The following is a 27,272-nucleotide window of genomic DNA, read 5'->3' on the forward strand; positions in this document are numbered from 1 at the left end:
ACACTGAAGGAGGAGCTCCAGCAGAAGATCTCTGCTTGAGAAAGATGATCCTGTCCCCACTTATCATGCTTCTTTCATTTACATGATGTATGCTTCCTTTCTGGCTTCAGCAGAAATGACGGGGTTCACAACATTCCAATCCTGTTCTTGCTGTCATTGGGCAAGACTCTATTGGGTCCTGTGGTGTGATCATGTTAAGTTCTGTTTTGAATTACACCTGTGCCAGGTGATTAGTACTCTTGGGGTTCTCGTGGATGATTTTTGTGTAAATTGATGAGGAAGTCTGTGCATTGATTTTCTCTGTGCAGACTGATACCGTCTTGCAGTTTTTGTCTTTTATGGATGGATATGTTAGATTCATTGGGTTTGTGATGCTAAATCCACTTTGAAATTGGAGGTCATATCCTAGACGGTCTTGCTTTACCTCTGCATGCCATACAGAGGAGCGCTACACACTGATTCTGATTTGGAAGTCCTGATTGCCAGCAGTGCAGAGGAGCTCATGCTGAAAGACCTCTCAACCCCAAACTACAGAAACATTTGGTGTATATGTTGGCATGATTACAGAGAAAGATACCCATCCCTCTCTAAGTCTGGCAATCTAAGTATCCATCTTGAAATTCCTTCAGAGTAGAATGAGTTTTTCATGTCAGAATCAAGGAGAAATGATGGAATAAGACATGACTTGCAAATTTGTTTTCTGAATAATTAACTGAGAACTTAAGAATTTAACTTTTGTGTATGAACAACCTAGGAAAACATTGACCAAAGTATCCAATGTTTTCTACAGATTTTAAGACTTGAGTACATGTATGGGAAACATGTATCTCTTAGATTTATGCATTTGAATGATATATGCACTAAGTAAAAAATGATAGATCAACATGGTATATTTTCAGTTACAAATTTTATCAAACATATGTAGAAGCTAAATTGGATTTGATATTGAATGTGTAACACAAATTATGTTGTTTCCTCGGTAAACTAGATCACGAATGTGTAAATGACCTAAAAACATTTTGATTTCTTTCTACCATATGTCCAAAACAGCCTGTATGTCACATGAATTACAAACATATTGAGCTATGTAGCAGTTTTTAATTTTTTAAACTATTTTATTGTATTGTTGTGGACAATCTTTACAGTTAATTACAGTTAAAGAAAAAAAATGTTCAGGGGGATAGGGAAGTGCATAGCAGTTTTAATTTATGAGTGTTCTTTTTCAGCCAATTAGAATGTGTTCCTTCAATAAATTTTACCTTGTAGCAACACAGTAAGCACACATACAATACACATGATATGACAGAACAAGTAGTTTTTGTAGTATATATATTTTTAAGTCTTTAGTTCTTTAGCTGATGTTTGAAAATGACCACCAGTTGACACTGCTTTTATTAATGTGAATTAGCCCTATTTAAATGGTTGTGTGCTTTGAAGAAGAGTACAGAACTGCAATTCACAAACACTTGAAGCAGCCATGACTGAAGCATAAACTCATGAACCAACAACAGGAGGGAAGCGTTGACTCCATAGAGCGTTTTGAATGCAGCTGTAGGCTTTGAAAGCCACTTGCAGTATTTTGACCTCAGGGCCTTTGTTTTTTTATTAAGACAGTAACTAAAACTGATAGCAATGCATGATCGTCAGACTTTTTGACATTTGGACATTTGTATCAGAATGTTTCATATCAGTATAAGTTAAAATGTGCCCCCACCTGGCATCTGGGCAGTACCTTTGGTATAATCCCAACTGCCTGTTCGTGAATTTTCTTGACAGGCTGGGAAATACAGCCTTGGGTTGTATTTGGCCTTGTCTTACAACTTTTGTTGAAGTTGGATTGCAAACTTTGTGATTTTTTTTCTGACTAGCTTGTATAATATTTTTATTTGTCTTAAACTGAATAGAATTATTTTGAAAATATTCAGTTATTTGAAAGAGAGAGATTTCTCTCATAGGCTGGTTCACTCTTCAGATGCTTACTACAGTCAGAGTTGCTCCTAGCTGGGAGCAGGGGTATTAGGGACCCATAGATTGGAGCGGGTTTGGCTGCCTCCCAGAGGGCACATTAGCAGGAAGCTGGAATTAGGCCTGCACCAGGAGCACAGCCCAGTTCCTCTGATTTGGATGCACATATCAAACGGCACCATAACTTCTGTGCCAAATGCCTACCATTGCTTCTACACTCACATTAGCCAAATGCATACATGTTTGTCATGCTATTGGTAGTGACTTTTCCATGTAATGAATGTGCTTGCCTTTTGCCAGTTTGGGCATTATATTTCTTTAAAGGTGATCTGTCAGCTTTTGAATTTGTTTTGTAAATGCAGTCTTTATTTGCACTTGTGGAAAATATTTACATTTATCATGCTTTTTTCTGAGTTGTTCTCTACTATGTGTTTAAACCATCATGTCCATTTAACACATTTGATCGATTGTTTTGGTGATTTCATTTTTTTCTAAAACATAATGTTTGCAAAAATTGTCCTTCATTTCTGTACTATCATTGAAATATCATATTTATTTAAATCTTTATTCATAGCAAATTAGCAGGTTTTGGCTGTCCAACAAATATGGGCCTAGATAAAGCATAAAAGATTGTCTTTTTTCATTATTAATTTTTGATGATATTGACAGAGTTGATCAGGGTGGAAAGTCTCAATTGTTAGGAGAAAGTGGGTGATACCATTGTTTCCAGATTTTCTTTTTCTTCTTGCTGCATCTGGCAGTAGAGAGCAGACCATGGGATAAGCCACACCCAGCCTCCCAAATGCCTTAGAACTCAGGGATGGGTAGCAGCCACCGTATGTCACCCAAGGGTCCCTGATGTGGTATGATGTTCTAGGCAAACATCCCTTCATACCTTGTCTCAGAAATGCTCTAGGTAAAACCAACTCATCCATGTCACATGCAAAGAACTTTATGACCTCAAGTCTCACATCAATCATGAAACCAAGCATATTTTTTTCTTAAAATATATTTTTCTTTGATTTTTAAATTATATTTAACAGTTTCATATAGACTGTGATTATCCTCTGCCAAACTCCCACCTCCTGGCAGATTTCCCCCATTTTACTACAATGATGTAGCACTTCAGAAGGAATCATAATTCTATCAGTCTCTTATTTAAGTGTACCCCGACATTGTTGGTACAGGCAATGTCAGACAGTCCAGCATCTCATTGTCTACACATGTCCAACAGTTTCACTGGGAATCCATGTCTCGTTTGGAAGAAGGAATGCATGGTTACTCAGTGGCACGTTTTTTCATGGCGCTGTTATTTGTTGTTGTTGTTGTTGTTGTGGCTGGTGTTCTAGCTCATACCAATTGTTGACTTGTTTCATGACTTCTCAATTATGGAAATGTATAGTGATGGAGTACTGCACTCTACCATATCCAGATGGGGGGGTATAATGCAAGGTAAATTTCAACCCATGATTTTCAGTTGGTTGTGGCTGTACTGCTTAGGCTCCTCCCATGGTGTTTTTGGTAGATAGGTTGGGTGTTTCTCAGTTCAGATCCTTTCACGTGTAGGCTCGTCGACTGTCAGGGTAAGGTCATAGTTCTTCTGCAGCTCAGTATTTGCTAAGTGAGTGCTTTATAATAGTGTTCAAACAGTTTTCAGAAGGTATCACCTTTTTTTAAACTTTCTAAAAAATGATGAAAATCTCAGTTTGGAAACATTTTATTGAGACATTGATTAAAAGTTATGAAAATGATCCCTTCCTTTAAATACGTTAACATACCACCAAGCAGCCTCTTCCAAACTCCAGAGATCTGTGCTTGTGTTCCCTAATATTTAGATCTCATCAGAGCTTGCTAAACATGATCTCAACAATCTGAAATAGTCATCAAGGACTTTTATTTTAGAAAGAGGCAGCTCTGGACTGACATACAATTTAAAAAAATACTGAATTAGATATTTGTGGAAGCACTATGTTTGCTTCAGTAAACATAAAAGAAATAGCAGCACTTGGTCAAGTTAGTTTTCAATTTTAGAAAACTAACACTTTAACTGAAAGACCCTCACCAAAAACCAGGCGCTTTGGCAGCAGAAACGCCATTTTGCAAGGCTTTAAAATCTCACCAAGAAAAACAGGATCTTCGTGGGCGGGCAAGGTCAGGGCTAGCTTACTAAACAAGATATCTGTGGTTGAACATCTGGCCCCAAAAAGGGGAAGAGACCTTGAGAAAGAGAGCTAACTCAGCGCCAACTCAGCTGTTATCAAAGATAGGGAGCCAACTCAGCATTGTCGGAAATTCCCAGTACTAAAATAAAGTATGACCCTGACCGTATCTAAATCCACCAATCGGGACCCTGTAACTATGCTTCTCGCTTCTGTAACCACGCTTTCTGCTCCGGGACCCTATAAAAACCCCTAGACCCCAACCTAGGGCGCGCAAGTCTTACGAGAGACTCTGTTGCCCCAGGTACCTGTGTATCTAAATAAACCTCTTGCTGTTTGCATCCGCATGAGTGGTCTCGTTGTTCCTTGGGAGGGGCCTCTCCAGAGGAAGGACACCCATCTCGGGGGTCTTTCATAACAATATTCATTACACCCTACCATGCTGTTGAGTGTAATAATATTCATACTATCACCCATGGGCCCAGCTCCTCCTCCCACTTCCCCACCAGCACCAGAGTCTGGAACCAGGGCACTGGCCTGCCCCTCCCCCACTCCTGCTCCTGCCTTTTCCCTGTCCTGCTCTGCTGTTTTAACCTTTTTTTTCTCCTGGGTAAAACTAGGGGGGTAAACTAATGAACATCTCTAAAAGAGGGGAAAAAAAGAAGAGCAAAATGCCTGAGGGGGGAAAAAAACCTAACTTGTAACGAGTTCACAGCAATAATCATTTTTTTAAACGATTTTTTTTTTTACTTTTATTGGAAGGTCAGATACACAGAGAGGAGGAGAGACAGGAAGATATTCCATCTGATGATTCACTCCCCAAATGACTGCAGTGGCAACAGCTGGTGCTGTACCGATCTGAAGCCAGGAGCCAGGAGCCTCCTCCAGCTCTCCCACGTGGGTACAGTGTCCCAAATCTTTGGGCCATTCTCCACTACCTTCTCAGGCCACAAGCAGGGAGCTTGATGGGAAATGAAGCTGCTGGAATTAGAACTTGCACCCATATGGGATCCTGGCACATTCAGTTCAAGGACCTTAACTGCTAGGACACTCTGCCTGTCCCAGCAATAAGCTTTTTCTCTCAAGATTTTGAATTGACCTGGGTTAACATAACTCTTCAGTTACTAATTTCAAGCAAGGATTACATTGCTGAGCTTGGTTCCAAAATGTGTGTGTGTGTGTGTGTGTGTGTGTGTGTGTGTGTGTGTGTGGTGCCACACAGAGTGTGCCTCAACATTTGTCTTTTGAAAAAGTTTGAAATTGTCATCATGTGTTATTATCTGTGTTTATTGATCTTGTTAATTAACTTTTAGAGTTCTTGTTAGAGCGTTCTTTCCTTATTTCAAATGTGACAGCTGACTTCACACATTTGGTAAACGTTTTTAGAGTTTTTATTTGACAGTTTTCACTTGACAATGTTATGTAATTAATCTGGTGTTTCCAACCCCTTTCTTCACCCCTCCTCTTGTCTCTCTCTCTGACACTGAGGACTCAGAGTGCACACAGACCTTAACTGTGTGGCTAAATTATTACCCTAATTATCTCCTCATGGACATCACCTTAAAACTGTCAGCATGTGTCCATGACTACAAATTTCTAGCTCAGTGCATTAAAGAATTGAGAGATAGAATTGAACATCCCCTGGGCTGACACCCCAAGGCTGCCTCTGTGGCCCACTTCAACCAGGGCCCAGGGGAAGAGTAGTGAGCTAGACAACAGGAGGCCTGTTCATGTGGCTTTATCCAGTAACCTGTCTCAGGGAGACCCAGCAAGGCCAGTCCACACTCAAGTCACACCTGCTTGAACTTGGGAGGCCAGAAGACTGGGCAACCAGCTATCAATCATAGAAGTGGCTTTCAAAGCATCTTGTCAGCTCTGCCAAGAGCCAAGCCACTAATAATGGGACTTTCCTGGGGCTCAAAAAATCCCTGGGTCAGGACCATGGTTGGCCACCAGCTAGAAAGCCCTTCACTCTGCCCAGCCCCTGAAGTGTTCATTGCCATGGAGAAACAGCCTACAGCCAACAGCATCACAAGTAAAGCTGTATATTCCATCCAGAGTCACCATCTGTTCTGTATCAGCCTCCCTTTCAAGGCCAGCTCTCCTCTCTGTCCAGCCAGGTAACAGGAGTCAACGGAGGTCTCCCCATGGAGTTTTACACTTCCTTTATGTCGTCTCTTCCAGCACCCCACATGAAGAGATAGATGGTCCTGAGCCTCTCACACACCTAACAAACTTCAGAATTTTCCTTGGTGCATCTAGACTTAAAACTCAAGTGCACATGTATGTGAGAAATCAGAATCAGTGTTTGCTAGCTGTCACTGCAGCCTTGAATGTCACTGTCAACTGGAGCCCTGGCCTTACCGTAGGCCCTTACTTTGCTCCTGCTAAGCTCAGAAAGACCAAAGCAATCACCCTAGCTCTTGCTGGCAGCCAGAGTCCCCAGGAGCAGGGGGAGAAAAAGAGCATAGGACCAACAGCAGACTAGTTTATCTCCACTAGAATACGGACAGAAACCTTTCTCTTTCCCACAACCATATATATTATTTTGTTGCTTCTTTTTATATCTTGTTTCTTTCTTAAAGCCTTACTGGACAGTCTTTACCAGTCATTCACACATGTTCCAGCCCAAGTCTCCCCACTAAGATCATACAACAAAAGGCTGCGATGTTGGGACTGAGTACAAGTGACCCTAGTTCCCTGCCCGCTCGGAAGGTCAACACTTGCCACAATGATCCATCTGCCAGCACAGAGGCACCTCAAGAAGCTCCTCAAGACCCACCCTCAGAGACTGCATATCCCAGTGAGCTTCAGGAGGAACTCCAGCCATCCTTTCAAAGGGACTTTTGATGAGTAACCCCTCCCTTCACTCTTGTGTCACCACTCAATGTCTAGCCAAACCATTAATCAGTTTCTTTTGCAGGGCTAACAACCTCCCATTCTTCGCCCACCAAACTGAAACCACCACCAAGAGAACACCGTGCCCAAACTCGGCTTGAAGAATCAAACGGGAGAAATGTCCTCGACTCCTACTGGCCTCCACAGTCACCTGACCTCACTCTTTGTGGACTGTGGGTGGCAGCTCAATGAGGGGTCCTGACAGTTGCTGCTACTTTTCATTAAAAACCCGGACATCACTCTGACCCAATCACCACCACTCAATCCAGCCTCCTTTCTCCCAATCCCTAAGAAGCCACTGACTACACATTCCTGTCCTCAAATTACTGATTTTTATTTGTCTCCTAGGGACAACCTACAGGATAAGCTTCTCCCATCACTTGATCTCACACTCTTCGTGGATGGCAGTTCAGTGTGCAGGCCTGACGAACATCACTGTGTGACCTATGTGACAGTGACCTTGGACTCCATGCTTGAGGCACAGTGCCTCCCCCAAGGAACTCCTCCCCAAAGGGCTGAACTGTATGCACTGATTCGGGCATTAACATTAGCTCAGGGGAAACGAGTCAATATCTACATTAACTCCAAGCATGCTTTTCTCATTGCTCACTTACACTCAGCTACCTGGCAGGAGAGAAGATTCCTCCCCACCAAGGGTAATCCTATTGTTAATGCCTCTTTGATGAACAGATTTCTCCAAGTTCTCTGTGTCCAAACACAAGTGATAAATCTTCACTGCCGGGGACACCAATCTTCCTTGGACCCGGTGGCACAAGGCAACAAGAAGGCTGACCAAACTGTGAGGCGTCTGGCAAACCCAAGAGCAAATGACCCCATAATCTTCCTTTCTACTTCCCTTAAGCCTACCTACTGTCAACAGGAACGACAGGACCTGCTCACTTCCGGTGCCCAGGAACATCAGAGGGCTGGATCTTCACGGGCAACATGATCTCACTCTCTTCTCATGCTGCCTTGCCCCTCCTCGCTGATATCCACAATTCTCGGCATGTGGAGTCTGACTCCTTATTCCGGTTTCTTACACCATTATTCTCATGCCCTAATATGTGTGGACTTCTCAAACAGATCCATGCTTCATGCCCAACTTGCTCCATATTCACCTCACAGGGAGCACTTAAACCAAGGGCACCCACTCAAAAACTTAGAGGTGATCAACCTGGGGAGGCTGACAAATAGATTTCACCCATATGCCCACACAGAAGAAACTCATTACCCTACTAAAAAACATGACTCCAGGGCCCGGCAGCGTGGCCTAGCGGCTAAAGTCCTGGCCTTGAAAGCCCCGGGATCCCTTATGGGAGCCGGTTCTAATCCCGGCAGCTCCACTTCCCATCCAGCTCCCTGCTTGTGGCCTGGGAAAACAGGAGAGGATGGCCCAAAGCTTTGGGACCCTGCACCCATGTGGGAGACCCGGAAGAGGTTCCCGGCATTGAATTGGCGCGTACCGGCCCTTTGCGGCTCACTTGGGGAGTGAAACATCGGATGGAAGATCTTCCTCTCTGTCTCTCCTCCTCTCTGTATATCTGGCTTTCCAATAATAATAAAATCTTAAAAAAAAAAAAAAACAGGATTCCTTTTCAGGTTGGGTAGCAGCATTTCCAATGGCCAAGGAGTCATCAGCAGTGGGGGCAGAAGCCCTACTTAACAACATCATTCCCAGGTTAGGTTTGCCTCTGTCCATCCAATCTGCCAATGGGCTGGCTTTCATCTCACAGGTCACCCAATAGGTCTCAGAGGCCTTACCCATCACCTGGAGCTCAGATCCTCATGGGTGGATTGATTCCCCTGGGCGCTAATACACATCAGGGTCAGCCTTAACAAGCCCCTTGGATGGAGCCTATTTGAGCTGATGTATGGCCGACCCTTCCTGGTTACCCACCAACTCCCTACAAAGTCTCCTCCCTTGGCTAACTGTTTCCCTTCTCTGACTCTGATTCTTAAACTTCTCCATGAACATGCAGACCTGTGTCTCCCGTGTCCTGACCCAAATGTGTCAGTGGACCTGGATACCCTTCCTCTCCAACCCAGAGACTCGGTTCTACTCAACACTCTTCACCCAGACTCACTTCAACCACGGTGGACTGGACCTCACATGGTGATCCTTACCATGTACACTGTGGCTAGTCTTCTTGGTCACACCTCCTGGTTCTATTGTTCCCATCTGAATCCTTTCCAAATCTCTACCTCATCTCAGTGGAAGGTGCAACAGACAGGGCCTACCACACTAACATTTCAATGCCAAAGTGCCTTCCTTGCCTCCGACCCTAATTCTCTACCTCACGTTAACCAAACAGACAAAATAATTCGCACAATTCAAGAAGCAGCTTCAGTCTCAATATTGGGGATACACACTCATGTCATCGCTTATTCCTATACTTGTTCCACTAGTAATTATAGGTCTCTTACGAACTATTGCCCCTTGTTTTCCAAGGTTCTTTCAGAAGAAAATTCATAAAGCCCCATGGACTGCCTTCAACTAGATGCTGCTCCACCCTACACTCTGGTGCCTGTGGAGCCTCTTCTGGACCTCACACAGAGACAACAACCCCCTTAGCAGGAAGCAGCCAGATCGACTTCTTCACCCTCTTTCCTATTACCAAGAGACCGGAATGATGGCTACCAAGGTGGCCAGAGATGGGTGGAGTTTGCCTCCAATCAAACCCGGAATGAATGACAGAATTCTGGCTGGTCCCTCAGGCATTGAGACCACCGTTGCACCAATGAGGGGCTCAGACACATATTTCCCCAGCAATAAGGGCCAAGGCAACCCCCATATCAGCTTCCATGTCAAGGAGAGTTTAAAAGGATCCCTTCCCCATCTCTTCCATGCTCTTCTTCCTCTGCAGCCCACACCTTCCTTTCTGTCCTTTCTGCAGCAAGGGAAAGGAGAGCCCATGACCATGGTTCCCTGAAATAAACACCATCTAAATTCTTTTCATATATTTGGCTGAGTTATTCTTTCCCTGGTGGTCAGCGAATCAAACATTTGGTAAGTGACAAATCTAACAATAGTTGATGCATGGATACACTCAACTGAAATCTTCAGCATTAATATTTTTAAGATTTATTTTATTTTTATTGCAAAATCAGATATACAGAGAGAGGAGAGACAGAAAGGAAGATCTTCCATCTGTGTATTCACCCCAACAGTGACTGCAACATCCAGTGCTGTGTGGATCTGAAGTCAGAATTCCTCCAGGTCTCCCACACGGGTGCAGGGTCCCAAGGCATGGGGCCATCCTCAATTGTTTCCCAGAAGCAGTGAGTTGAAAGGGTAGTGAAGCTACCGGACTTAGAACCGGTGCCCATATGGAATCCCAGCGTGTTCAAGGCAAGGACTTTAGCAGCTAGGCCACCGTACCGGGGCCAGCATTATTCTTCACATAAATAGTTTTGTACTATCCAATAAAACCATGTTTTTCCTACATGAGCTAAATATTCTGTTAGAGGGGTAACAAAATGAGAGATATTGTTACATTAACTTAAGGAAATTCATTTATTTAACTGGTTAGGATTTTGACTTTAGTAACTGCATGCAATTTGTTAATAGGTTGTGAGTTTTATAGGTTGCATTTTTAAACGGTTACACTGACAGTTCAACATTATAGGACTAGCACTAGTTCTTCCATGAATTTCAAATTTATGTTTGGCAAGCAACAGGAAACTGATCCATGTACAGTGTTGATTCTGAAATAGAATTTCAGACATGGTGTATTACCCAAATTTAGTAGCATTCATGTGGAAGTCACTTTTATTGAAAAGAGAGTCCAAACATTTGGGGTTTCTTCTATGACCTATAGTCTTGTGTTACAAATCTGATAACAGGCTGATACTAGGACTCTATGATCATAAAATCAACTGAATTGTAGTCAGTTTTCCTGCTCTTTTAGGAATAGTGTATCTGACCCTATGAAACCTTTTGTGGGTGGAGCAAAGCCATTCATTTCGAGATGACTGCCAGAGTCTAGACTGTCATGAAAATAGTTGGCTTGGAAAGCTCCCTGATAATTTGTCAAAAAACATTTTGCGCATTTATTTGCATAGAGAATTGAATATGGGCCCGACAGTGTGGTCTAATGGCTGAAGTCCTCGCCTTGAATGCCCCGGGATCCCATATGGGCGTTGGTTCTAATCCCAGAAGTTTCACTTCCCATCCACTCCCTGCTTGTGGCCTGGGAAAGCAGGAGAGGATGGCCCAATGCAGTGGGACCCTGCACCGGCGTGGGAGACCCGGAAGAGGTTTCTGGTTCCCAGCATTGGATCGGCACAGCACCTGCCATTGCGGCTCACTTGGGGAGTGAATCATCGGACACAAGATTTCCCTCTCTGTCTCTCCTCCTCTCTGTACATCTGACTTTGTAAAAATAAATAAATAAATAAATAAATAGTACCTGTATGTTGTAATATTAGTGCAATCTCTAACAACCTGTATCCAATGCAACAAGATAATGCGATATAATCTATAAACCAACAATTAATGTCAGAATACTTAAGATCTACATCAAAAAACTGTAAAACCTACTATACCCTCAATATGCTATATCAACCTGTAATGGGGAGGGAGTGCAAGGAAGTCTTTCAGGACCATAAAAAGAGTGAGGAAAAAGTACAATGTAGCCTATCAAGATCAAATCTGGTAATTCATAGACAACAGACTCAAAGCGGCACTAAACAACAGTAAAACTACTATACCAATGCATGAGGGGGGAATCGGGTGCGATCCTGACAACCTCTTACCAGGAGGTCATGTGCGTGGAGCAGGGGGGCACTCCAGGGTGGAGCAGGTGGTAAGGAGGAAGCTTGGATCCCAACCGTGAAGACTCCCAGACCTTCACCACAAACTATTAATATGAACAACAAGGACTACATCCCAACTGCCAAGGAGGCCACAGGGAATTGGTTGCCCTCGGAGGCCGAGTACTCTGAGGTCACCCACCCCCAACCGGAGCTTCCGCAGGGGATGGAAGAAGTCAAAACACTACCGTGCAGAAACCAATGTCATCGGAAAGACAACCAGAAGCCCTGAGCAGTCCGCAGAAACAGAAGAACAATAAATGTCCTTCCGGACCAGGGAGGAGAGCTTTCTCTGGTCCGAGCCTGGCTCCACCTATGGACCCTCACCCTCCCTCACAATGACTATCAGGATTGCTCTGAAAACCCCTCATAGCAAACAAACAATCATACAAACTAAAAAACCCTAAAATAAATAAACAAACAACAAAAAGTAGAGCTTGGAATCTGACAGGAAAGAGCTGGCATGGATTGGCTCATGCCTCGCTGGGTGGGACACAAAGATTAGTCACTCCTCACCTTGGTGTTGAGGATTTTCCTGCACACCCCCCCCCCCAAAAAAAAATGTTCTGCACCTTAAATGTCGACAAATGTCTTGTTAGAGTTACAAGCCAGTCTAGATTATCCTAAAATCTGCCAAGATCAGCAAAATTATACTTCAACACAACAAATGGCTAAATACTAAAATGAAAGAGACACAAGACAGCAAAATGGTACCTTATAGCAATTTTAAGGTATATAGCAGCCGGTTCTGTATATAAACTAAAATTGAAATGTCAATGAGCTAATCATAGGTCGTGGTTAAGAACTTGCTTTTTTTTTTTTTTTTAACATACTGGTTACTTAAAACCATGTCAATTCCATAATGTTGCAAATTGCTGTTGATGTTATATTGGGACTCTTAATTGACTGGGATGATATTCTACCAGCTCTAACTTCGGACCAGAAATGGTCTCCCCAAGAAACTGTTCAACCCATCTGCACAATAAGCAGCTGGACTCTATGCTTGGTATACGTTTTGTTTTTTGTTTTTTGTTTTTTTAATTATTTATTATTTAACTTCATTAATTACATTGTATTATGTGACACAGTTACATAGATACTTGGGTTCTCCCACACCTCCCCAAACCCTCCCACCATGGTGGATTCCTCCACCTTGTTGCATAACCACAGCTCAAGTTCAGTTGAGATTCCCCCATTGCAAGCGTATACCAAACATAGAGTCCAGCATCTTATTGTCCAGTCAAGTTCAACGGCTTCTTAGGTATACGTTTGCAAGGAAAGAATCTTGATTGAATTTGAACTGTAATACTGCATCAAGGTGGAGGAATCCACCAGGGGGCAGAGGCGTGGGGAGGGGTGGGGGGATTCCCAGAGCCCACATTACATGATGCAAAATAATTGCTAAAAAAAATAATTTTAAAAAAATCGTTTTTAAAAAAGAGAGAGAGAATTGCATATTTTGGTGTTCAATCGCTCCAACCAGCAGAGAAAGTACTGTGGACAGGGAGAGGGTCTGGGGATAAAGCACCCACAGGAGACCAGTGATGATAGAAGTCTCTGTGAAGTCTCCCTTCACTGCTCCTTGACCTCTCCTTATTTACTATGCTTTCATCCACATCCTCATTTCGCAGAAGATTGTGTCCAAATGAGTGCAGTTAGTCTAGGTGTTTTGAGCCACAAGCCCAGTTCCTGTTACTGCCCAGCTTAACGAGCGCTAATTAACTCCTTAGCCCACAACACTCAATAGATCCTAAAATACCTGTTTAACCTTCAGAGCTTCTCACTCACCAAATACCAATACACTTGTTTGGTTTGCTTGTTTGTTGCTATAATTACATCCTTTTTCACCCAACTTGTTCATGTTTTATTCTCATGTTGGGAGCTAGAAATGCTATTGTAAACTATGCATTGTTCTAATTCTCCCTGATAGCAATTGTTTCAGCACCTGTTTCATTCTTTCAAAAATCTATTTTGCATCCTGTTCTCATATCTGGCCCGGTGTCATACTTTACAGCCACTTCCTTTATCATGGCCATTTGTTTCATATTTATGTTTGGTATTTGTTATCTGTTATAAATTATAGCAATAAATGGTCCATTTGTATAGATTGAGATTATTATTTACTTATTGATACAGCAATTAAGAACAAAGCAAAACAAACACATAAGAAGCTTTTGGTATATTTAAAATCTTTAAGTTCAGGATCAAGGTCAAGGCAATTTTAACCAAAAGCAGGCACAAGAAAAAATGATTATGTCACAAAATTATCAGTGTTGATATTTCTGATGATACGGCCTAAGTGCTATTATTCTCAATATATTTATAATCAATAAACTTTTTATAATCAAAATCAGAACTTAAACTTTGGAAATGTTGGATCACCATCTGTAACCTTTACCAACAGGTGTTTGTTGAGCTGAATGCCTTTCTTTAGGGGAAGCAGGAATGAAGGCTGTGGTTCAACTGTGTCTCTGAAGAACCCCAGAAGCACAGGCAATTCAAGCAAAAATAAACCAGTGTGATTGCCTGAAGCTCAGGAGCTTCTGCACTGTAATGGAAACCTTCCACAACGTGAAGGGGACAACAAGAGCGAGAGACACATTGCATTATTATGTGACTGCAACTCAACAACAAAAATGAACAACACACTTAAGAAATGGTTAAAGGACAGAAACAGGCAGTTTTCAAAGGATGAAATAGAAATGGGCAAGAGAGAGAAAAAATGCTATCAGAGAAATGCAAATAAAAACTACAGTGATCATTTTAAATCACTCCAGTTAGAATTGCTCCCAACTGAAAATCAAACACCAACTAATGCTAATGAGGATGAGTGGGAAAAGTTACCCCGCCCACTGCCTGTGTGATGCAAATCTGTGCAACCATTTTGGAAGACAGTTTAGAGATCTCTTACAAATCTGAAAACAGACCTAAAGACTTAGCCATCACACTCCTGAAGTTTACCCATGTGACATCCACATTCAAATTACTGGACATGTTTATTGCAACTCAGTTCGCAAGAAGTAAGCTAGAGAATCAACCCAGTTTCACCCAGGGATGACTAGATAAAGAAAATGTGGTCTATATAAACTTTGAAATACGATACACAGTCATCAAAAGCATGAGACACTATCTTTTGTGACCAAAAGATGAAACTGGAAACCATCATGCTTAGTGAAATAAGCAAATCACAACCTGTGGTAGATAAACGCAGAATACAAAAATACAAACACACAGCGTTCTGTGTGAGCAAGTGGGCATTTTGAGATTTGATTTTCACAATGTTCTTCATTCTTGAGAAATGCTTTATCTCTCTCTTTATTTGTTGAATGCTTTACCTAACGGTACTTCAAGCCTAGAAATAGGAAGTGAAATGAAGTGTTTCATTGTGAAAGTTTTTAAACAATGAGAGGAGCATGGTGGGAACATGGGCAGGAGGAGAGGGAGGGAAGAAAGTATCATTTGCTTCTAAATTTGGATTGTTAAATGCACCAACGATGTTCACCTTACAAACATAGAATCTAAACAAGAGCAAAGCCATGAATGAAGCAGCAGAGTAAACTCCATGTGAGAACTTGAGCAGAGAGCAGTGCATAGAAGCAGGTGTGTGAAGGCAGTGTAACCTCTGTGCTAAAGATGAACACGCCGCCATGATGCACACGTCAAAACTAATATAAAATATAGTGAATAAAAACAAAAGAAAAAAATGAAGAACATGTCTGTATCCGTATTGTTGCAAATGCAGTTTTGCAAACTTTTTTTAAAGTAATATTATGTAACTGACAGAATATATTTCATTTCTTTTAAATGTAAACAACTAATATCATGGTTTTCACAATTCAGGATTTGTCAGTATTTCGTGTGACTGAACCACACTTTAATCATCCATTTTTTTGCCTGTAGAATATCCTTTAGTAGTTTTAAATTTGTGCTATCATGAAAGACATTATTGAATATTCACTTACGTAACTGTGGGAGAAAACACTCTACATTAAAACTTCCCACATCAACAATGCTCAATTTTCCAAATCGCTTGCATTTAATTTCATCTTCATGGAAATTGTTATGGGGTGCAGCCAGTGATAGCCAGCACCCATTAACAGTGGGCAAATGAAATTTGGCTGAGTCCCCTATCCTCTGTCCTGAAGGTGGGTCATAACAGCAATGGAGTGTTAATTGCATCCTGAACCATTTCCCCCACATCCTAAATGAGCCAGGTTACTGGAAGTCCAATTAGTCTAGGTGTTTTTAGCTACAAGCCCAGTTCCTATTCCTTTCCATCCTAATGAGCACTAATCAACTCTTCAGCCCACAACACTTAGGTATTCGCTCCTGCCCACCTGTGACTCATCTATCAACTGAGAGGGGATGGTATTGTGCTGTCGTGTAACCACTCCCCTCACAAGCCCTTTTAAAAGGCCCATGAAGCAGGGGCACTCACTCTCTTTCTGGCCAGGTGCTTCCGTTACTCTGGCACCTCGACTCTTGGCTGACCCAAGATAGGAAATCCCCTGAGCATGGTCCCTGTGTACTGCTTAGAAGAGGCAATGTTTATAATAATGTTGTTTCTGGTGTGTGTACTATCTGGAGTTCCAGGAGGGGTGAGGCCTAGCAGTAGTAGAATGTGGGCAGAGAAGCCAGGGAAAGGTGAATGTCTGCAGCTTTGTAAGTGTGTCCAGGTTCTTTGTGAGTGTGTCCAGGTTCTTTGTTGCATGTCTCTTAGGATAACATATGTTGTTGGGGCAGCTGGGACATATGTTTTCAGCTTAATGATTGGACTTGAGGATAATGACCATTTGTTCCTTTTAGGATCATGATTGGGTGGATTATGATTGGGTAGATTGCTGTATGGACTTGTGATTTGCTACGGTGCTCTGTTGTCTTCAAGCTTGATTAATAAAGACTCCTTAACAAACCTTAGACATGTCTGGTGTGATCTCGCTCGCACCCTGCAACAGTAATGTGTATGTGTTCTAATTTCTCCAAATTCTCAGTAAGTATAGGAAGGTCTATTTCTTTGATTTTTTTTCCATTTGATTGGATATACAATGTTCTAATGTTGTCCACTGTTATAATTAATAAAAGAAAGATTCTTTTCATATACAGTGTGAAAAAAACTGTGTTAAAATTGAAAGTAAGGTCCCAGTGCAGTAGCCTAAATGCTAAAGTTCTTACTTTGTATGACCCAGATTCACTTATGGGTTCTGGTTCTAATTCTGGTAGCAGCCCTACTTCCTGTCCAGCTTCCTGCTTGTGGCCTGGGAAAGCAGTCAAGGGTGGTGCAAAGCCTTGGGACCCTTACCCATGTGGGAAACCCAGAAGAAGCTCCTGGCTTTGGATTGGCTCAGCTGTGGCTATTGTGGCCACTTGGGGAGTGAATCAGCAAAAGGAAGATCTTCCTGTCTGTCTCTCCTGTCTATATATCTGACTTTCCAATAAAAATAAAATAAAAATCTAAAAGATGAAAACAAAAGAAATTTGAATGTTGCATGGAAATGAGTCCTTGCACTCCAGTGCAGCTCCCTGTTCACATGCCTAGGAAAGCAGTAGGTGAGTGCTCAGATACTTGGGCCCTGTCAGCCCTGTCGGGGATCTGAATGGGGCGCCCAGCTCTCAGCTTTGGAGAGTGAGTCAGCAGATGGAAGATTGTCTCTCTCTCTCTCTCCTTCAGATAAGTAAGTACTTGAATCCTGGAATGATCCTTTCTTTTATTCTGAAAAAGAAAAACAAAAATGAGACACTCCCCTTACTTGATTGTGGACTAAGACTATTAGCACATAAGACTTCGTAAAGAAATAAATACATAAGTGAATGGATAAATGAATAAAGAAAGGCTAAAATGCTGATGAATGAAATGACACAAGCCATGTGATTAATCATCCTAAACTACTAAGGAAGCTAAAGAACTGAAACATTCCTCAGTAAAGTGATGCTTGTTTGTGGTACTGGAATCTTTACAGAAATAGAATTAGTTAAAATTTTACAGATTATATAAGTTCTCTTTATGCTTTGACATTAGCAAACTGTTGATTTGTCTTTGTGGGAACACATTGCAGACATTAAAATTTGCACCTGACCTAAACAGACACAGTTAAGAATTGTGTTGCTAAGCTGCCTTTGGCCCCACTTTTTGTCCCGTGGAGCTGTCCCAATGTCAAGCTTGGCTGCCACACTCCACTGCAGCGACCCTTCCTTCTCCTTTACCTGAAGCACTTCTGGACTTGAAAATTAGACAAGAGCATTCACAGAACTTATCATGAAGTTTAACTCACAGGCAAGTGTTTATTCCCTGTTATTACAGAAATAAAATGTTGAAATTAGTTTTAGTCAATGACATGCCAATGTAATGTGAAAAACAATTTTAGAGGTAAATTCTTGGCATATTTTTCTGTGCACAATATTCTAGTGAATTAAATAATTTAATGTGGCATATCAGCTAAATGAAATTAGCACCTCTGCTTGTTTTAAATCCAAATTAGGGATGTGTTGACCTGTCACAACTCCTATGCACAAACTACTCTGTAGTTCTTCACACCCCTGTGAGTTCATATCAATCATTTGGAAATAACATTTTTTTCTTCTCAGAATGAGCTGTCACTGTTACTTTGAATTGTGGCACTTAAACTGGACTTGATCCAAATTTTCAGCAAGCCATTTGATTCATTGTATCAGAAAGCAATTGATTTGCAAAATATATTTGTTATTTTGTTTTTGAATCAAATATAATAATGTGTGTGCAAAGATTTCAGTATAATTTTAAGATAGCTTCCTCAGATATATATTTAAATTCTTATTATCTCATGTCTTCATGTTTTTTCATTCAGTTACAAATAATCAGCTGAGGGGTTTTGTGTGTTGGAGGTTTTAAATCATTTTTATTAGAAAGCAGATACAGATAGAGGAGAGACAGAGAGAAAGATATTCCATCTGCTGTTTAATCCCCAAGTGGTTGCAATGGCTAGAGCTGAGCCAATCCAAAGCTAGGGCTAAGCGTCTCCTCCAGGTCTCCCATGAGGGTCCAGGGTCCCAAGGCTTTGGGTCATGCTCGACTGCTTTCCCAGGCCACAAACAGGGAGCTGGAAGGGAAGTAGACCAACCAAGACACATAATAGTGCTCACATGGGATCCTGGCACTTGCAAGGCAAGGACTTGAGGCACTAGGCCTCCGCGCCAGGGCCCAACCTAATTTACTCTTTAAGACTGTGTTCAACCCTGGCCTGTGTCCTATCCAACTGCTCCTCTCTTACCAATTCTGTTTGGGACTAGTGGTGTGAGCCTCTAGCATCCCACATGGCTGCTGTTGCTTCACTTCAGACTCAGGCACCTGCTAATTTACTGTGCTATTGGAAACTGGCAGAAAGTGGCCCAAAACTTTAGACCCTGTACTTCCTGAAAGCATTGCCAGGCTCCTGGATTGGCCTGGCCGCTAAGGCCACAGAGATGGGAATCAATGGATGAAAGATCTCTCTCTGTTCTTTGGAATTTCAAATAAATTCTTAAAAATCTTTAAGAAACAAGATATATATGTCTAAGTTTTTAATTCATTCATATAAAATGCTTATTGACCCTCTACTATATGATAATACTATGTTGGACACTAACATCAAAGAAGATAAACATACTTGTGCACTCCTGAGGTTCATAGTCTAACATGAGATAATAGACATGAGTATAAAAATAACACAAATGTCAGGTACAGAAATGTTCATTAATTTTGAGACTAATTGGATATGAATCAAGGAGATAAGATGATTTTTTTGATGAAGAAATACTAAAACTGCAAACTGACAGATGAAAAGACATCAAAAAACGTTTTAGACTTTGTGAAGTGAACAAAGTGCAGGTATAATTCATGTTACAGAAGTAGGAGCAGAGCGATTCTCCCCAGCTTCCCTCTAAGGTTCAGATTTTTATAGGAGTGCACCAGGGAGGAGAAGCCCATGCCCAAATTATATGCACAAAAAATTGATGTAACGTATTTTCTGATCAAAACACCGTGTTACATTTAGAATATAATGAAGTAAAGAACACAAAAAATATAAAATCATGCATTTGAAGAGGAGTCCACACTTGACGTTATGGGATGATTAAATTGTGTGATTTGATATCCACAGAAATATATTTTGCAGGTTATTGACATTTGGTGTGAGCTTTTAATTAGGGAGTCTCGGTGGAACTTGGGCTGTGGTTATGCATCAAGGTGGAGAGACTCACCATGGGGGAGGGGTTTGGGGTGAAGGGGGGAGAATCCCATTACCTATGAAATTGTGTCATGTAATATACTGTAATTAATGAATAAATGAATAGAAAAAAAATAAAGAGTTAGCTGATAATAAAAAAATAAAATAAAATAAAATGCTCTGGAAAATTAAAAAAAAAAAAGAAATGACATGTAGATTTAAAGGGATCAAATGATTTTTCCTGTAATGGATATGAGTGGATGCTTTATTAGAATGAGATTCAATGTGGAAATGACATTTAAAATGGAATTAGAGTTGAGAGGTGTACAAATAACTAGAATGTTCAGTTGCTAATGATGATAAAATGAAATAATTTTTAAAAGATTTATTTTTGTGTTGCAAAGTCAGATATATAGGAGTAGAAACAGAAAGGAAGATCTTCTGTCTGATAATTCACTCCCCAAGTGGTGACAAAGACCGGAGCTGCACCTATCTGAAGCCAGGATCCCAGAGCCTTCTCCAGGTCTCCTATGCTGTGCAGGGTACCAAAGCTTTAGGCCATGCGCATTTGCTTTCCCAGGCCACAGGCATGGACCTGGATGGGAAGCATGGGTGATGGGATTAGAATCAGTGCCCATATGGGATCCTGGCGCATGCAAGGTGAGAACTTTAGCCACCATGCTACTGCACCAAGCCTAATGTAGTTGTGAAAGACCCTCACCAAAAAGCATGAGCTTTAGCAGCAGCAACGCCATTTTGCAAGGCTTAGAACTAAGAATAGCAGGATCTCTGGGAAGGAAGCGGACAAGGACAGGGCAAGCTTGCCTCATATCTGTGGTCAAACATCTGGCCCCCAAATAAGGCAGAAATATTAGGAAAGAGAGCTAACTCAGCGCCAACTCAGCTGTTATCAAAGATAGAGAACCAACTCAAGGCTAAATCAGTCATTATTGAAAATCCCCGGTACCAAAATAAAGTTGTCGTCACCATGACCCTGGCCTTATAGGAATCCACCAATCAGAGTCCTGTAACTATGCTTCTTGCTTCTGTAACTGCGCTTCTGCTCCTGAACCCTATAAAAACCCCTAGACCCCAACCTGAGGCGCGCAAGTCTTCCGAGAGACTTTGTCGCCCCAGGTACCTGTGTATCTGAATAAACCTCTTGCTGTTTGCATCCGTACAAGTGGTCTTGTTGTTCCTTGGGAGGGGCCTCTCCAGAGGAGGGACACCCATTTCGGGGGTCTTTCATTTGGGGGCTCGTCCGGGATCAGAGACCCCTGCCCAAGGACCACCGACCCACCTCCGGGAGGTAAGCTGGCCAGCGCTTGAAATTTGCTTCTGTCCTTGTCTCTGTGTTTGTGTTGAAATCTCGCGCTTGCGTTTGTACGACCCGGCCGTGTCGCCTTGTATTTGGCGGATCCGTGGAGGAGCCGACGGGCTCGGACTCCCGACCGCAACCCTGGAAGACGTTCCGGGGACATTTGGAGTCAGGTTTCTGGCTCATTTGAATTTTGTGAACCTGACCCGAATAGGACTCTTTGGGGCTCCCCCACTGTCCGAAGGGTACGCGGTTCGTTTGGGAGACGAGAGATCCGGACTCTCATCACGATCTCCATTTGAGTTTTTGCTTTCAGTTTGGCACCGAAGCCGCGCTGCGAAGTTGTTTTGTTTCAGTGCCGGCCTATTGTTTGTGGTCTTTGTGTTCAGTGTTTTGTCTGTCGAAAGAATGGGACAATCTATTACCACCCCACTTAGCCTCACTTTACAGCATTGGCGAGATGTCCAGGACATAGCTAATAATCAGTCAGTAGATGTCCGCAAGAAAAAATGGATTACCCTCTGCTCATCAGAGTGGCCAACCTTCAACGTTGGCTGGCCAAGAGATGGAACCTTTAATCTTAATATTATTTCACAGGTCAAACACAAAGTGATGGATCCTGGTCCACATGGTCATCCCGACCAAGTGGCCTATATAATTACCTGGGAGGCCCTCACTCATGCTCCACCTCTGTGGGTCAGGCCTTTTGTTACTCTTAAACCACCCTCTACCTCTATCCCCTCTGCTCCTCCTCCCATTCCGACCCTTGGGCGCCCCTCTCAGTCTTCACTCTACCCAACCCTTGTCAAACCCACACCGATCCAAAATGCAAAGAGGAAACCACCCAAAGTTAAGGTCTTACCCCCAGGAGAAGATCTTGTAATGGACCTGCTGGCCAAGGAACCCCCACCATATCGAGATCAACAAGCGGCAGAAGCTGAACCGGAAGAGACCCCAGCCGCCGACCCTGCACCTTCCCCGATGGCAGGGTGGCTACGAGGGCGTCGGGAACAACCTCCTGACTCCACTTCCCGTGCCCTCCCCCTGCGGGCCGGTCCCAATGATCAGCTCCAGTACTGGCCGTTTTCTGCCTCTGATTTATACAACTGGAAACATAACAATCCCCCCTTTAGCAAGGACCCCTCTATGCTAACCTCTTTGATTGAGTCTATTTTAGTGACACACCAGCCCACTTGGGATGATTGTCAACAGTTACTACAGACATTACTGACGACCGAGGAAAAACAACGGGTTTTCCTGGAGGCCAGGAAAAATGTTCTAGGAGACAATGGCCGCCCCACCCAACTACCCAATGAGATTGACGCAGCCTTTCCCCTGGAGCGGCCCAATTGGGATTTCACTACGGATGAAGGTAGGAACCACCTGCGTCTCTATCGCCAGTTGCTCATAGCGGGTCTCCATGGGGCGGCACGGCGCCCCACCAATTTGGCTCAGATCAAGCAGGTAATACAGGGGTCCGAGGAAACTCCCTCAGCATTTCTTGAGCGGCTAAAAGAGGCCTACCGTATATACACCCCATATAACCCAGAAGATCCAGGGCAAGCCACCAATGTGGCCATGTCCTTCATCTGGCAATCAGCTCCAGACATTAGAAGGAAACTTGAGAGACTTGATAATCTCAGAGAAAGCTCTATTCAGGATTTACTTAAAGAGGCAGAACGTATTTTTAATAAGCGTGAAACTCAGGAAGAAAGAGATGAGAGACTTAAAAAGGAAACAGAAGAACGTGATGAAAGGTTGAGACGTGAAGCCGAAGAGAGAGAGAATGTCAGAGATCGCAGAAGAAACAAGGAGATAAGTAGACTATTAGCCACCATAGTGTCAGGACAAACTCAGGAGAGACGAGGAGGGGATCGGAGGAGCCCCCAAGTAGATAAAGATCAATGTGCCTATTGCAAGGAAAGAGGACATTGGGCCAGAGATTGCCCTAAGAACCCAAAGAGATTTAAAAGACCAGGGCACCAGGCTTCCATACTGACTCTAGAAGATTAGAGAGGTCAGGGCCAGGAGCCCCCCCCCCTGAGCCCAGGATAACTCTTAATGTTGGGGGGCAACCTGTCACCTTCCTGGTGGATACCGGGGCACAGCACTCGGTGTTGACCCATGCCTCGGGACCCTTGAGCGACAGATCGGCTTGGGTCCAAGGAGCGACCGGAGGAAAAAGATACCATTGGACGACTGACCGAAGAGTGCAGCTGGCAACTGGTAAAGTGACTCATTCTTTTCTACATGTTCCTGATTGCCCCTATCCATTATTGGGACGGGATTTGCTTACCAAATTAAGGGCGCATATACATTTTGAGAGTAATAGGATTCGAATAACTGATCCAAAGGGAGCGCCTCTTCAGGTCCTCACCCTCCAATTAGAAGACGAATATAGGTTATATGAGATTCTGGAGCCAAATAATACAGAGATAAAAAATTTAAAATTAGATTCTTGGATAAAAAGATTTCCTATGGTTTGGGCTGAGACCGGAGGGATGGGCCTTGCGCTCCGGCAGCCGCCTCTGGTCATTGAACTGAAAGCCACTGCGACTCCGGTCTCTATAAAGCAGTACCCGATGTCCCAAGAAGCTTATCAGGGTATCAGACCACATATCAAGAGACTTCTGGATCAAGGCATTTTAGTTCCTTGCCGATCACCTTGGAATACCCCGCTTCTTCCAGTAAAGAAACCGGGAACAGAGGACTATAGACCCGTACAAGATTTAAGGGAAGTTAATAAAAGAGTGGAAGATATTCATCCCACTGTGCCTAATCCCTATAACTTACTTAGCACACTTCCACCTACACATATTTGGTATACAGTTTTAGATTTGAAGGATGCCTTCTTTTGTCTCAGACTTAGTCCCCAAAGCCAATCTTTGTTTGCTTTTGAATGGAAGGACCCGGACTTAGGACTTTCAGGTCAACTGACCTGGACCAGGTTGCCTCAAGGCTTCAAAAATAGTCCCACATTGTTTGATGAGGCTCTCCATCGGGACCTCGCAGATTTCAGGGCCCAGAATCCGACTCTAATACTTCTACAGTATGTGGATGACCTCCTATTGGCGGCAACCACCGAAACAGATTGTCGACAGGGCACTGAGTCCCTGTTACAAACTTTGGGACAATTAGGCTATAGAGCCTCTGCAAAGAAAGCACAGCTCTGCCAAACCCAGGTCACATATCTGGGATATCAGTTAAAAGATGGACAGAGGTGGCTAACTGCCGCCCGCAAGCAGGCGGTGACCAACATTCCCGCCCCAAGGAATTCTCGTCAACTACGAGAATTCCTGGGGACCGCGGGTTTCTGCCGCCTATGGATTCCTGGGTTTGCTGAAATGGCAGCCCCCCTTTACCCCCTTACAAAGCAGGGAGCAACGTTTAACTGGGGGTCTGAACAGCAACAGGCCTTTGATGACATCAAGCAGGCTCTTCTGACCTCTCCCGCTTTGGGCCTTCCCGATATCACGAAGCCCTTTGAATTGTTTGTGGATGAAAAGCAGGGCTACGCAAAGGGAGTCCTGACCCAAAGATTGGGGCCCTGGAGGCGACCTGTAGCCTACCTCTCTAAGAAATTGGATACAGTTGCCTCTGGCTGGCCACCTTGTTTGCGGATGGTGGCAGCTATAGCCGTTTTAACTAAGGATGCTGGCAAACTAACTTTGGGACAATCATTGACTATCTTGGCGCCTCATGCAGTTGAGGCCCTAATCAAACAACCGCCAGACCGCTGGCTCTCCAATGCCCGTATGACCCATTAGCAAGCTATGCTCCTAGACACGGACCGGATACACTTTGGACCGGTTGTTGCCTTAAACCCAGCAACTCTGCTTCCCCAACCGGAGGATATAGAACAGCATGACTGCCTACAGATCCTCGCAGAAGTACACAGGACACGACCAGACCTAACGGATCAGCCCCTCCAGGATGCGGATTTCACCTGGTATACGGATGGGAGCAGCTTCATAGATAATGGAGAACGGAGAGCCGGAGCAGCAGTAACCACAGAGACCGAGGTAATCTGGGCTAAGGCCCTTCCATCCGGGACTTCAGTTCAGAAGGCTGAACTCATCGCCTTGACCCAGGCGCTCCAAATGGCAAAAGGTAAGAGGCTTAACGTTTATACTGATAGCCGTTATGCTTTCGCCACGGCACATATTCATGGAGAAATATACCGAAGGCGAGGGTTACTGACTTCGGAGGGCAAAGACATTAAAAATAAGTCTGAAATCTTGGCCTTACTTAAGGCCCTGTTTTTGCCTCGAAAATTGAGTATCATCCATTGCTTAGGACACCAAAAAGGACAGAGCCCAGAAGCTTGGGGCAATCGACTGGCAGATACTGCTGCCCGGAAAGTGGCTCTGGAGAGCGAAACTCCGCCCCGAGCTCTTTCTTTAACTACGCAGGAAATGCGGTCCACCCTGGACACCTCTTTTGAGTATGGCCTTGGAGATATAAGAATCTTACAAGAATTAGGGGCACAACATGATGCTGAAAAAGGACATTGGATATTTCATGGCAAACCTGTAATGCCCCAAAAGCAAACTCGTGAATTAATTACCTGCTTACATAAATTAACCCATCTCAGCAGTAGAAAAATGAAAATCCTTCTGGACAGAGAAGAGAGCCCTTATTTCCTACTAGGAAAAAATAAAATCCTACAGACTGTAGTGGATGAATGTACGGCGTGTGCACAAGTTAATGCGGGAAAAACCAAACTAGGACAAGGAACTCGAGTGCGAGGACACCGCCCTGGGACTCACTGGGAAATTGATTTCCCCGAGGTAAAGCCTGGACAATATGGTTATAAATATCTTCTAGTATTTGTGGATAACTTCTCAGGATGGGTAGAGGCTTTCCCCACTAAGCACGAGACTGCAAACGTCGTGACCAAGAAACTGTTAGAAGAGATCTTCCCAAGGTATGGTATGCCTCAGGTATTAGGAACAGATAATGGGCCTGCTTTTGTTTCTCAGATAAGTCAATCAGTGTCTAAGTTACTGGGGATCGATTGGAAATTACATTGTGCTTACCGACCCCAGAGTTCAGGACAGGTAGAACGAATGAATAGAACCATTAAGGAGACTTTAACCAAATTTATGCTTGCAACTGGCTCTAGAGACTGGGTGCTCCTCCTTCCGGTAGCCCTTTACCGAATTAGAAATACTCCAGGACCACATGGTCTCACTCCTTTTGAAATCTTGTACGGTGCACCTCCGTCCCCCGTTAGTCTTTCTAGCTCAAATTTAATTCCTTATTTTGCCAATAATCCTTCTTTAAAAGCTCATTTGCAGGCCCTACAACTTGTACAGCGGGAAATCTGGAAACCACTTGCAGCTGCCTACAAGGACCAGACGGATCAACCAGTGGTACCCCACCCCTTCCAGATAGGAGACTCTGTGTGGGTCCGCAGACACCAGACTAAGAACCTGGAACCTCGGTGGAAGGGTCCTTACACCGTCCTTTTGACCACACCAACAGCACTCAAAGTAGACGGCATCTCATCTTGGATCCACGCCTCCCACGTCAAGGCTGCCCACTCTTCAGAGGAAGAAAGCAACGCCACGACAACATGGAAAGTCCAACGCACTCAAAATCCTCTAAAGATAAGACTAACCCTTGGGGCTCCCTGATTATTATAGGAGTCATGTTAAATTCTAACTTAGTTCACAGCAGTCCCCATATCTCCCGGTCAATGACTTGGGAAGTCCTCTCTCAAACTGGGGATGTTGTGTGGTCAATCTCCCAAATTGCCCCCCCCCTGGGACCTGGTGGCCTGACTTAACCCCTGATGTGTGTGATTTAGTTGCCGGTCTTAGTAATTGGGACATCCCCTCAATAGATCCTGCAAAAGAAAGACCTAAATGTGTCCCTAAGTCCGAACATGGCTTATGTCCGTGCCATCGGGCACCTTATAAGATACCAGGATGCTCCCAT

The 27,272-nt window shown here is 43.4% G+C and overlaps 1 protein-coding gene across 1 annotated transcript; it reads left to right on the forward strand.

Annotated features, from left to right (window-relative positions):
- The first annotated feature begins 21,737 nt into the window (after window positions 1–21,737).
- On the forward strand, window positions 21,738–26,968 carry LOC131483364 (uncharacterized). Its single transcript, XM_058681296.1, is given in 2 exon segments — window positions 21,738–23,358; window positions 23,361–26,968. Coding segments are annotated over 2 exon segments (5,229 nt in total).
- The last annotated feature ends 304 nt before the right edge of the window (window positions 26,969–27,272 follow it).

This window comes from Ochotona princeps, chromosome 25, assembly GCF_030435755.1.
Source record: "Ochotona princeps isolate mOchPri1 chromosome 25, mOchPri1.hap1, whole genome shotgun sequence".
Classification (NCBI taxonomy): Eukaryota; Metazoa; Chordata; class Mammalia; order Lagomorpha; family Ochotonidae; genus Ochotona; species Ochotona princeps.